This window comes from Nestor notabilis, unplaced genomic scaffold, assembly GCF_000696875.1.
Source record: "Nestor notabilis isolate BGI_N333 unplaced genomic scaffold, ASM69687v1 scaffold18222, whole genome shotgun sequence".
In the NCBI taxonomy this organism is placed as follows: domain Eukaryota; kingdom Metazoa; phylum Chordata; class Aves; order Psittaciformes; family Psittacidae; genus Nestor; species Nestor notabilis.
Window position 1 is genome coordinate 1,488 of NW_009918901.1, and position 13,953 is coordinate 15,440.

Here is a 13,953-nt window from a genome sequence, read left to right on the forward strand (position 1 = left end):
AACCCAGCTCTTCCCCACAGCCACAAAGCCCATTCCAGGAGTACTCTCTCCTACACCTCACCTCCCTTCTCCACAACCCCTTAAAGAGGCATCTTAGAGGTCTACAAGTAACCACCTACCTTTTTTTACTCACACCCTCACCTTTCACCCCAGACAGGGTGAGAAGTGCCCTTTCCAGTATTACGTACAGTCCTTGTGCATTATATTTCCCTTTTTTGAGCCATTTTAAAGATGTAGCAAATTCAAATCCCTTTGTCTCCATCTAAAAAGGATAGGTACAGACACACAAGAAAGTGTTCTCTCTATCCCAACAGAGGAAAAGGTGGCTCAGCTATGTGAGAATATAGCAAAAATAACATAATCAAACCAAGGGTCAGAGGTACCACAATGATGCCCCTTCCCCCAAAATCACCATTCAAACATTTCACCTACAGACAAAAATGCCTCAAAAAAAAAAAAAAAAGGCACAAAAATATAAAGAAATATAACCAAAGATTTACGATACTACTGACACAACTGCAACTAATTCCTGAACTAGAGAAAGAACTGCTATACAAACTTGTGTTCAGAATTAATGAAAAACAGAATCAAAGTTTTCAAGTGTAAGTTCAGGTAGATAATAATTCTGTCTCCTTAAAACAGATTTAACCTCAAAACAGCGAGTACTCAGCTAAGTCTGAGACAGCCAACTGAAGGTATTGTTCAAGGTATCTGCTGGTCTGGCTGCTTGATATAAACTCTCTTCATTAAAAATCTAAAACTCCACAAGTCTGGATATATTTGTCTAGAAACCGGTATGTTATAAAGAACTCATCCTTAAAATCACTAAGATGCTTACAAGCTCTTCAGCAGGGACAATGAAGACTTCTCTCAATTTCTTTTACACTGTATCAGACTTAAAACACTAACTTAAACACTTTCTGGTTTGTTGGGGTTTTTCTGTTTGGTTTTGGTTTTGTTTTGTTTTTAAACAAGATGAGACATCTACATAAATACCTCACTATTAGTAGGCTTTGTGCTCAAATTCAGTGTTACAGGCAAAACTTTGCATGCTTGAAATACTTATTATCCCCTCTGAAGCAGCAATTCATTTGGGAGAGATTTGTTGCCAACACAACTGATCCTCTGGGTCTTAAGAGTCATTTGTCTACAAGATCCCAAGAGATTTTGCAGTTCTGCTTCAAATGAGAACAAAGATTTGTTTCTTGCACTTGGCGTGGTAAGGGTTATTGGAGTATCTGACTCTGTCTGCATAGTGAATGAAGCCAAAGGGATACTTCTGCCAAAACAGACTTTAAGATGGAAAAGTGGAAGTCCTTTCTAAAAAAGTATCTGCAACTTAAAAGCTCTGACTTCATAGAATCTGAAATCAGGTATTTTCCACACGTAAAGTTACCTGCCAAGCTCTTAGAACAGAGTATCTGAGGCCCAATACGAAGTAAACCTTTTGGTAAGAATATATAAAAAAAGTAACTTTGTAATTATTAGTGGTACTTCAGAAATTAAGTTTCTACTAGCTACCAACAAAGGTTGAAAGAGATGTTCAGGAGCTGAAAAAACAAGAACAGGAGAACTCTAAATTAAAAAAAAAAAAAAAGAAAAAAGAAAAAGAAAAAGGTATCTATTATTTATAATGCAGCTATTGCTTTTCTTTTTTGAGGTTCAGAATCCCTCTATCCTCCCCCAAGGCCAGCAAAGAACCTCCCCGCTTTCCATCCACATGCTAGTTTTAGACAAATCACAAGCAAACCTGTATTTTGATACACTGAACATTTATTGTCTTTCACAAGACAAAATGAAGTTTCCCCGGCCGATGAAAGCCATCAAGATGACTATAAAGGGATAGGGTGCAAAATTCCAGTGTACAGTATACGCAACAAGTTACCTCCCTGACTACCCTGGAAGAAAGATGATTGATCAATCTCACTGCAACTAAAAAACAGGATTATAAAATATTTACAGAAAGGAACAGTACAGAAAATAAAAACTGGACACCCATATGTGTACGAAATGCTGCTAACACTTTCCTGTCTCTTTAAAAACCTGTTTCACTACCCTCGCCAGAGCATTCAGGATGTGCAAGGATTCAGGCAGAGCATAGTCAACCCCTACTCCCACACCCCCCTCCCCAGAGTACCATTACTCCCCTCCAAGGAAGGGGGAAGACTCGAAGGAAGTAGTACCACCACCTTTAGTGTGATTTTCTTCCACCAAGGGGACATGCTAGCTCTTGAAAGGAGGTCCCCAGCCACACCTCATCTGCAGCGGTCTCTATCCAGAGCATACTGGCAAGTTAACCTGTGGGTAGGGAACTATTCCCTGTCAAGTGAGCCCTTTCACTGGCTGAAGGATAATTTTTCCTTCTCTCCCTCCACGGTGGTCTGATCTGTGTTCAGAGGGGCAGGAAAGCTGAGTAGGACTATGACAGGTCACAGGAGACCCTCCATTTCCTTCATGAAGGCTTCATACACATCATCCTTTGTCTGTACAGAGATCGGGGCAGATGATCCAGCCTTAGGGGCAGCTTTGGTTAATGGAAGAGCAGGCTCATCATCCTGTTTTCTCTGGGAGGCAGCTGAAGCCCCTTTATTCTCCCGGCGCACTCGCAAGGCAGTGGGCACAAAGCGAGTGATCTCAGCCTTGGGGTTAGTGATCTGCGGCTTGGCACTGATAGTGGCCGTAGCTTTCTTCTCAATGGTGGCTGCACTGGTGTCATCCGCCTTGGGGCGCTGAATCAGGCTGGGTGGGGCACTCAGAACCCCAGGATTTGGAATAGGAGCTGGTGGGAAGAGCCCAGGCGGGGCAGGTCCTAAGGGAGGCACCAGAGGTGGCCGTAACATGCCTGGACGAGGAGGAGGGATACCTGTAAGAAGGAGAAATAAAAAAAAGCATGAGCTGACTCCACACCTGGATGTCTTAAAAATCTTTGGCCATTTGCACAGGCTCTGAAAGCCGAGAAGGAAAAACAAAAATGGAAGAAAACACCCCCAACAAGAAGCAGTAGCACTGGCTTAAAAAAAAAAAGTTTTCAACCCTGCACCAAATGCTGGGTTGAAAATGCTGCTGCTCCTCAAACTTCAAAAGCTACAGGAGCCTGTGTATTGCTCCCTTTCAAATTTTAAAGTTAAAACCTGAAAAACAAAGTTTCCTGATGATCCATCCCACTGGAATTTCAGACTCCTCAGAAATGTTTCTGACCAGAAAGAAAAAAATAAATAACCCTATCTCCAACTCATTAAGTGAATTATAGCTCCCAGGGGTTATTCAGAAACAGTCCATCAGAAGCTTAAACTCCAGAATTCCCTTTCTGAGGGCAGATTTCTTGCTACCGAACCACACACAGAAGCATGGAATTCCTTGTCATTACACGGGGAAACGTAACAGCACGTAGCACAATGCAGTCACACGGACATGAACACAGACAAACTGGTAACCAGTTGTATTTATTGACTTGGTCACCACAGTAAAAACTGGGAAAATTAAAGCTAGAAGAGGCTTGGTACTGAAGCAAACAGAACACTTTACCTGGTGGTGCTGGAGGAGGAAGACGAGGAGGGGGACCACGTGGAGGAGGACCTGGGGGCAGACCTGGTGGGGGACCTGGTGGGGGGCCTGGTGGTCGCCCAGGTGGAGGACCTGGTGGCAGAAGTCGAGGTAAAGGCCCACGCAGTCCTGGTAAGCCAGGAGGTCTCAGGAACGGAGGAGCTCCTGGAAGCATGCATACAAAAGAGAAACTGAGTTCATGGTTAAAAAAACCCTCCAGCAACTATCCCACCAGCTAATACTGAAGACCTTCAACAGTAACTTGAACTCTATTCTAATACTAGCTAGCTGCTAGATTAAAGAGATCTTCTAAATATCTCAAAAAGAGGCAGCAGTTGTAGAGTTAGAGTAAAGCTTCATCGTAATAGTCAAGTGTAGGTATCCTCTCCCACTGGAAAAAGGGCTACTCTCCATTTAATGAAGCAATAGGTGAGAACAGCTACTGAGACAAGGTTGTCAGCATTCTAACAGCTAAAAACTTTTCACTCTGGAATTTCACTACCCTTCTGGCTGAAAAAGTAGTTTTGCTCTATTGAAAGTAACTGGTTTGAGTTTCCCCCTGCAGGAAGTATCAGAAATGGAACAGCAGGGAAGACATTGGAAAGCTAGCTTTGCCTCCCCCCCCAAGAAAATCAGGTTGCTAATGTGCCCACATAGAACAGAATACATTAAAATTGTGGCATATAATGCTCCTCACTATAGCCCAACTATTGATATTTGCAATTTAAGAACAAGCAATAGATTTATACACTTTAATTACAAAGCAACCTGTTACTGTTATCCAGTTCAGCTGTACAGCAACCCTATCAACTTCCAGAAAAATCAATTTTCTCCAGATCAAAGAAATTCAAGTGCTTGCCCTCAGAAAATCATGCACTATAAAAGAAAACGGTACCAACTGGTCTTATTGTTAATAGTGTCTAGGCAGTACAACATTGCTGTGAATTCAAACGTAGTACTTATTTCATTTGAGGATAGTTATCTTCCCTAGTAAGAGTGAAATACCTTCCTGTGGTAGAGTAGCAGAAGCTGTAGCTTACATTACGAAAGAAATCTATGCCAAAACCTATATAGCTGGGCAGTGCTTCCCCAACCTCTTTCATCAGGCCTCACTCAGCGGGATGTGGGGAGATCAACACAAGAAATCACTAAAGGGAAACCCACCACACACTGGAGGGGCACATAGCAGCAGGCCTTATGCTTCATATTCCAACTACTGCTGCCTGCCAGGATTACAGTTTACAAACTGTAACAATGCCCACCAGGCTGACTACAGCAACGGAGGCCTTATGCCTCAAAAGCACAGTACAGCAACAACAGACTGCCACGGAAGAGATCACACAAGTCTCGTCAATTACCACATGGGGCTCCTGTACGCTGCCTGCAACACATTCTACAGCTTCAAAACTCCAAACCTAATACATTCTGTAGTATCAAGTGCCTGCACAATTCAAACCAGAGTACATCAAGTGTTCACCTGGTGGAGGGCCAGGAGGAAGGCCAGTGGGTGGCCCTGGGGGCCTCAGTGGAGGGGCAGGAGGTGGTCCTAGTGGAGGTGGCCCAGGCATAGGAGGTGCCTGTATCTGAGATGGAGGAACAGGCTGTGGAGGTGGCTGCTGCTGTTGTGTCTGGGAAGTTGCAGTAGACGAGTGTAAGAGCTTCCTCACTGAGTTGTTGTTGCTGTTGCTGTTGTGCTGCCTCTTCAGACTCCGAGTCCTCTTCTTCTTCCTCCTCTTCTTCTGAATATTCCTCCACTTCTCTCCCTTCTTCTGGAATTTCCTGTCCTGGAAATGGAGACATATTTGTAAAAATCTACCCACAGGTAATATCTTTGTGAAACATCAGAGAAATTGAGCACACAAAATAAAATCAAATAAAAAAAAAAAAAAAAAAAAAAAAAAACCTTCCTCAAAGGTCTTTCTCAAAGGAAAGAAAACTGAGTACATTTTAAACAGAAAATTAAAAAATAATAATACAAAATAAAAGTCACAGTTCTAGATAGAGCTCTGTCACCAAGAGCTGTGTGCTCCTGTAGGAGCAGAAACTTCTACTAACAACCTGAACTGCAGCTAGTTGATCTATGGTTTGCGGGAGCTTCCACAGGTAGGAGGGCATATGGGGACACAACCTCAAAACATACATAATCCCCATGTCCAAGAAACCCCAGCACCTTTGAAAAATATTGGGGTGTCTAAAACAAGCAGAAGAAAAAAAAAAAAAACCAAAATAAAAAAATAACCCCACAAAAAAACGAATAAGGAAGAAAAGAAAATCTTCACTCTCTGTTAACTTATTTCTGAAGGATCTTTTTAAGGAGTACAAATCCTTTCAGGTTACAGGCTGAGCCCAGAGACAATCACATCTTTTCTTTTTCACTCATGCTCAAACAAACAATAGTTTCAAAGTTAAGAAAACTTTAAAAGAAAAAAAAAAATAAATAAATAAATCCCAGTACCTCAAAAAAACACATGTTGCTCCTGTAACTTCAACTTTGTGCAAAACAGACACACTAATGGATGAAAACTCATTAAAAAACCCCACCACCAAAACCTAACCACAGTTTACACTCTTACATCACAACAGTAAAATATTTACTCTATGAAATAAAATCTGTGCAAACCTAGTAAGCTTACCAGAAAAATATTAACTGGAAGCCTGATGGCATAACTCCACTTCACATATCCATCTCACTCACCTGCCATTCGTAACATCATGGCCTGGAGCGGAGTCAATTCTTTCATGTTCTTTTTCTTTTTTCGTGACTTCCCAGGCATGTCTGCAAACCGCACACTGTGACCTGGGGAAAGCAAAGCAAAGCATGGGCAAGAGTGGTGGGAGCTGGGAAGAAAACAACAGAAATCAGCCAAGATTTAATCTTCTACCTGGTATGGAACCTGCCCATGGCAGGGGGTTGGAACTACATGATCGTAAGGTCCTTTCCAACCCAAGCTATGCTATAGTTCTATGGATAATGTATCATTCTAACTAGAATAGTGATGCTCCTTGCATAAGGGTTAACACCGTGTTACTGACTATTTAAAGTTTTGCTAACCCAGTATTATCCATCAATTGGTGTCCCCTAAGCAATGAAGAAAAAAAATTTATCCAGAAGCATCAGGGGTATGAAACACAGTGGTCTCAGTTGTTCAAGTCACTAAAGAGTGAATATATTTTACACTGATGCATAATTTTTGTAATGTACCCTGCCAACTCAATACTTCAGGTGAAAAATATCTTGCAACCTTACTAAGCTAACTCTACTGTTAAGAAAGCAGCTCCACCTGAAAGATGCTTCACTTCTAGATAATTTCCTTCTGATCTGTTTGCTAATGAAAATTCTTCAGCTGAAATTTAGGCAAGTTAGAACAGAGAGCAAAACAAATTAACTTCCCTCCCCTCAGTCAGGAAAACAGACACAAACTCTGTTAAGTAACATTACTCTTTTGAAACATCAAACCCCAATCTATAACTTCCCATATCATACCCGATTTCTTTTCTTCACCACCTTCCCTCTCCTTGTCATTATCACGATGCAGGAAGTCCTCGCCTTCACTCTCCGCATCTGACCTGTCACTGTCACTGTCATCACTACTATCATCATGCTTGTCTTGATCCATATCCTCAGGATAACCTTCGTCTTCGCTAGTACTGGACATGTCATCATCATGCCCTCGCTGTCCTGTGGGAAGCGAAGTATTAGGAAATGCATAAACTCCAAATACACCGGTGTGAAAACTAAGTATTTTGCATGTCTACAGTTAGAAAAATCCTCCTAGCAACAGCATGGACATGTTGTCAACGCTTTACTGTTTAGCTCATATTCTTAAAGAATATTTTGGGAGAGTCTATTTCTAATATTTTCTATTAAGCCACTGGTTAATTTGCACAGCAAACAAGTGAAGGCAGCTCCTATCTGCTCAAGAGGAACAGACTAACGAGTTGCAATTGCCCACTGAAATACTTGGGTGTTTTCTGGTGTGCAATAAAGCCGATTCACCCATTCGCTAAAGTTTCTCTAGAGATGACACAGTAACTGTGAAAAAGAGGACCTAGTTTCTCCTAGCAAATGCATACCCAGGGTTGGTTGGTGCTGGTTTGGTATGGATTTTGGCTTTGCTTTGAGTTTTTTGGGGGGTTTTGTGGGGGAGAGGGGAAGGGTTTTCTTTTGGGTTTTGTTTTTTTGTTTTGGGTTTGGTTTTTTTGGGGGGTTTATTTTGGCAGAGGGGAGTTGGGTGTTGGTTGTTGGGTTTTTTTGTTGTTGTTTTGTTTTATTTGGAGGGGGCAATAGGAAGACTTCTCTGAGACTGGTTAAGTTTTTTTAAGGAATCAATATGTCCAATGTTTCAGCACTGTTAAGGCTACATAGGAAAGTTGTAATTAGAAGTTTCAACACTTAAAAATACAGCTGATAGAATCGCAGAATACCAGAATCAGCTCAGAGGTGCAATCACTTAAGAAAAGTCCTTCAAGTAGTATTAACACCCATACTGCCCAGAGAATACTTTGTGTAGGGCACACTACATTCACAGCAGTACTATCCACAGCAAAACGGACAGGTCAAGCAAAACCCCAGACAGTAACAGAGAAGTTCTTACCTGCTTCAGAACTGTAAGAAATCTCCTCTTCTCGCCTTCGAGGAGCCATCTCCAAGGTGAAACCCACTTTACGGCCATACATCTGGAGGACTTGAGGTGGGGGTGGGCCTGGTGGAGGTCCAGGGGGCTTCCTCCCTGGAGGTAAACGTGGAACACCAAGCCCAGGAGGAGGAAGTACAGAAATGGACCGAACTGGTGGTCTGGAAATAAGGAAGGAAACAAGAAATGTAGGAACGAACACAAACAAATGAAAGCAAACATGCACTTAATAGAATTCTTTAGCCTTCTCTCATCATTGCTTACACAGCAGCCTTCTAAAAAGACACATGAACATTTATAGACCTGTCCCAAGGAGTTTACAGCCTCGTACAAAGACGTGATTGCAAAATATCAGCCAAAACCAAGCTTCCCAGAAGGCAAAAAAAAAGCAAGGACTGAATCCCACCACAGACGCCAAATGAAGTAATCGCAAAGTCCGTGAAAACAGAAGGCTATTCAGAAAGAAATAAAAAGAACTAGTTGTAGAATGAGAGACAAGTAAATTAGGAGATTAAACTGAATATACTAGCAAGACAAAAGAACACATACAATATGCCAATTTAAAGGGCATTTATGGTAAAAGTGGCAGAGCTTTAAGTTTTACTGATATGCAGAAAGACAAATCCTAGAAGACACAGATTATTACTCAATGCAATTTAAATAAAACCCTATAACAGGAGGGAAAGATTAAAGTGTTTTGGTTAAAAGAAAGTACAATTCACTCACACATAATTCCTGATTTCTGCTAGTCAGTATTACCTCTGCTTCTACCCATAGTTCCTCCTCAGTAACTTCCCCTAGAAGTTTCTTTCTCCACTTACCCATAGGCTGATGTCTTCTTGAGGATAGAAGGTGGCTGGGCCAGTTCCTCCCCAGTAATAAGAGTGCTCATTTTTCACTCCCCTAGAAGTTTCTTTCTCCACTTACCCATAGGCTGATGTCTTCTTGAGGATAGAAGGTGGCTGGGCCCCTGGAAGGGGAATGTCCTGTATGAGGATGTTAGAGGGAGCATGCGGCATATCTGGTAAGGGAATACTTTCCACTTCAACATGCTGAGCATTCTGGAAGGGGAGAAAAGGAGAGCAAGAAAAGAAAGAACGGATTACTCCCACAGAAGCTCCTGCACAACCTCATCACCTTTCAGAGTACAGAACACATGGGATGTGCCATCACTTGCTAAAGATGTCTATTCTTAGGCCATGTTTTCTTGCAGCAGGCCACAAAAGACACTCAGGAAGATGTCAACAGTAAAAGCTTTCAACACAAAACAAAACACACACGGTGCACCTATGAAAGGCTTTAGTACTTCAGTCAAAACCCAGACAAGCTTCGATCTCCCTTTAGACCTTCAGTCTCCAAAGCAAAGAGGCTGCAGACACAACCAGGTTGGACAGAGCCTTGGGCAACATGGTCTGGTGTGAGGTGTCCCTGCCCATGGCAGGGGGGTTGGAACTACATGATCTTAAGGTCCTTTCCACCCAAACCATTGTATGATTCTATGCCTGTATTTTTTAAGTATCCGGAAGGCATGAATTACAGGCTGCTGCATATTCCAAAGCGGAATAAAAAAATTAAATAAAAGCCTTACAAATACTTGCACTTGGGCAACATTATGTTCTCCAATACAGTAGGGAAAAATGTCAAATAAAGCTCTTTAAAGGAATGCCAAAAATTCTCACTAATTCCAGCAAAAGTCTTCACAGAAATATCAACTGCACACTCACAGCCTGGCTCTCTAACACAGAAAACAAATTCTGACATGATTTATTTTTAGCACGAATCTTCTTTTCCCCCATAATTTCATGTTGAATGAAGTCAGTATATCAGACACAAATTCAGACTCGACTACCCCCACGGTGTCCTCACGGAAACGCTATGCAAATAAGTACTTAATATGAGCGACATAACATATACTCTGGCCTTATAATATAAAAGTTTCTCCTTTGCAATTGTTGCACCTAAGAAACAGATAAAGAGCATACACTACCACAGTTACAAGTCTGAAATACAACAAGCATTACCTTGACGGCATCAAAATACTGGCTGAGTTGTGATCTCTTCTGCTCATACTCTACTTCCAACTTGCGCAGTTCTTTGTAGATGTCAGGATTTTCCTTCTCATAGAGCCGTAAGATACGCTCAAAAGTCTCGCGAAGTTTTTTGCGTTTATCCTTCAGCACTTTTTCATTAAGTTGCGGCTGCTGTACTGGGTTAAACTCTAATCCAAGACAGCAAAAACACACCCCAAAAATTCCTAAGTTACTCTACTGCACAACTGTGATGAATCAGACAACTTCAAAGGGAAGTACAGGGACTGTAGTGATAGGACAAGGGGAAATGGGTATAAGCTTAACCAGGGAAGTTCAGATTAGATACAAGGCAGAAGTTCTTTACAGTGAGGCTGGTGAGGCACTGGAACAGGCTGCCCAAAGAAATGGTGAATGCTCCATCCCTGGCAGCGTTCAAGGCCTGGCTGGACAGAGCCTTGGGTGACATGGTCTAGCGTGAGGTGTTCCTGCCCGTGGCAGGGGGTTGGAACTAGATGATCTTAAGGTCCTTTCCAACCCAAACCATTCTATGATTTCATAAAGCAAACAACTTCCAGTCCCTATTTCCAGGAAGTCTTCAGCCTTATGACAATTCTCTGCTTCAGTTCCAAGCTACCATCACATAAACTACTCTTTTTCTATCAGCCATCTTAGGCGGGAGGTGGGGAAGTCACCTTTGATGGCACCACATCACCTCAAATCACAATCAATGCCCGATTATTCATAAAATTGCCCCCTCTAACAGGAAAGGAAAAATGTTACTCTACTGTAATCTTTCTGTCATCCTATGAAACTATGTTATTTGTCTACATAAACCACCGCCTAAGTCCTATACCTGCTACCTCCACTCACCCATCTCATCCAGCTTTTCCATGTCCCGGATAATCTGCTTTGGATCTTTCATCTTCAGTACAGCTGCTCGTACCATCATTCGTTGCTTTTTGTTCTAACAGGATCAGAGATCAAGAAGGTCAGAAAAGCAGCACAGGAGAAAAAGAGAAAGAACATTTGTACCAAATACTCCCTTGTCAGTATGTCCAGTCTGCAGAAAAAAAGGTGTCTCAAAATGCCCTGCAAACATTAACCATGGCACAAGTCAGCAGCAGAGGTAATTGAATCTTCTGGAAATTTAAATCCCACTATCTTGCCATTTACAAACATTTCTAGAATTCACTCAGTCAAACACACACACAATCAACAAGATAACGACTGACTAAAGATATGCAGTAAAACATGCTAAAAAAGTATGTCAGTCTGGGGTGGTTTATTTGTTTTTTGTCTTTTATTTTAATGCCCAAGTTCTTACAATAATGTTTCAAAAAGCTGTAATCATTACAAGTTAAAAAATAGTAGGTGATGAGATATGGTTACTCGAAAGAAGACTTCTGTCTGTGTTTTCTTAAACTACTTGTTTGGACAGTATATTCCAAAGTCAATCTTAGGATATCAATCAAAACATCTGTAGTCTATCCATTGGCCACAGTCACAAACATGGTACACAGCATGCAGAATGACAAGTAAATGTTCCTGATCTCTTTTATTTACCTTCTTTAGTTCCCTTTTCCGAGCTTCCTTCCCTAGAGAAGAGGGGAAAAGAAAGAAAATAACTTGAAACAAATTCATGAAGAACCTTTCCTTCATCAAGCCTAGTGCTGTGTCTCAACTCTTCAGTCATTTTGCAAAGACTTCAACTGTTTAACTCATCTTCCCAGCGAGAGAGAAACACAGCACGAAATAGACTTCTATTTCATGTGTGTTATAGAGAAACTAAAGGAGATGCAGCAGCCTTCACACCTCCAGAAGCAGGGGTGTTTCTACAAAAAGGAAGAATAACAAGCAGGAAAAGCCACAGTGGTATGTGCAGTCATGAAAGGATTTCTGCCCAGAAGCTGAAGCAGAGCTAACAACAGACGATGCACTTTAAAAATAGGTAGGCTTTGAGTATCCATCTGAAACAAGCACATTCATCATGGAAATCTGGATGTTCTTTGCCTGCTTAGCATTGGTAACACCTGGTGTGTTACCAAAAGGGAAAAACAGTTAGTCAACTCTCTTGTGCAAAGTTTTACATGTTCCTCAAATTCTAGCCTCAGACACATTAACTGTGTCCCATGCAGTAGCTTGCAGTTTATCCAACAGCTAAGTACAAAGTCCTTTGAACACTGATGACTACAGTACATAAATACAGAGAGAAGCAGCAGCATGAAGCAAGCAGCCTTCTCAGGGAGTTTTTACACCAGCCAAAACTGAGATAATACTTTTCAAGTTAGGGAAACTCAGTTCTGATTCACAAGTGAGGACCTTATCCTCAGAGAAAGCTTTCTATCTGCCTCCTGAGGACCCTCTACCCCCCCATTCCCATAAGCTTGTACTGATACTTACGGGCCTGATCCGTGGGATTCATAAACTTCCCACTCTTGGTGGATGATGTAGATCTCCGCCCCATTTTGACCTTTTTTTTTCTGCCTCAAAAAAGTACCTAAAAAGAGGGAGAGACCTGGAAAAGATGACATGGTTTCAGAGCCTATGCACCAGTAGCTGGAATAACACTTCTCTGCATCAGCAGGTTGCTCCCTCAAAAACCTCAAACCATGCTACTAGCTCAAGCATTCATCTGAAAAATTACACAAAATTAGTTAAATAGAAGTACTTAGTTACAGTTAAGTACCTACTTACTACTACTTTACTAAATACCTATTTTAAACTAATCAAGTAGTTCATTATTATTCAGAGACTCAAAGGAAGAAGCTTCTTGCTTACACTATGGAGGGGCACACTGGAAGGAGAAAAACACATTCTATTTTTATAAAAGCATTATCAGAGCCCTTCTAGCTTTTCAGTTACTTTCGTAAGAGCTCTCCAAGTTTTACCTTCCCATTCCTCTCTATTTCAGATGTTTCCCACAGATTTCTTCCCTTCTTCAGGACTTTTAAGCTGGCCTTGATTTCTCTCCCCAGCACCCACTGTGTCCATCAGCAAGTGTTCTACAGACATCCATGTCATCTCCTTCTCATATGTTATTGCTATACCGCTGCCTTTACGGTCTCTGCCTCTACCAGTATTATTTCAGACTGTATCATGATGATCACAAGAGAAAAGGGGATTCTGGTAAGAATTATTTCCTGTCTTCAGGCATTTCTTCAGTTTACAGACAGATCTCAACAGATCCCACACCAGAACTCTACAACACCCTCTGAAATTTGGGAGTTGGGGGGATGCAGCTTTGTAGTTACCATACTGAATCTAAATAGATCATGACCAAAATGAAAGTATTCACAAGCTTAGTCCAAAGTTCTCTGCAGCCTCACTGCAGTCGCCATGTGCATTCTTCTTCCCCAACTACAGCAGATGCTGTTTTCAAGCCACTAAATGACAGGTCTGCCCTTATCCTTTAAGAAGAAATGTAAGCACTGTGCCTCATTTAGTGCATCAAGACCTCACAAGAAAAGGCTCCTAGCAAGCTCCAAGAACTGATCATATTCAATACTGACTAGTAAAAACCTATAGTGCTCTGTCCATGGCTTCTACTACCAGGCTACGCTCACAGTTGCCTGGCTTTTTGTAAGAGCCCCCCACAGTTTGTGATCACCAAATCTTCTACTTCCTACTTATAAAATTACTTCCCTCCTCCCCCCAAGACACTGTCACACTGTCATATATTTTTCTAGGTAGGAAACTCACCTATCAGCAGCAGGAGTTACACCTGTGCCTCATATTTCTCGTATTTC

At 41.7% G+C, this 13,953-nt stretch overlaps 1 protein-coding gene across 1 annotated transcript; it reads right to left on the minus strand.

Annotated features, from left to right (window-relative positions):
* Nucleotides 1-2,126: 2,126 nt before the first annotated feature.
* Nucleotides 2,127-12,722, minus strand: LOC104402170 (WW domain-binding protein 11-like). Its single transcript, XM_010009975.1, is given in 12 exon segments — nucleotides 2,127-2,863; nucleotides 3,526-3,708; nucleotides 5,021-5,195; nucleotides 5,197-5,327; nucleotides 6,239-6,340; nucleotides 7,028-7,222; nucleotides 8,139-8,338; nucleotides 9,105-9,238; nucleotides 10,199-10,395; nucleotides 11,078-11,171; nucleotides 11,771-11,802; nucleotides 12,608-12,722. Coding segments are annotated over 12 exon segments (1,941 nt in total). The 5' UTR covers nucleotides 12,672-12,722; the 3' UTR covers nucleotides 2,127-2,429.
* Between the last annotated feature and the right edge of the window lie 1,231 nt (nucleotides 12,723-13,953).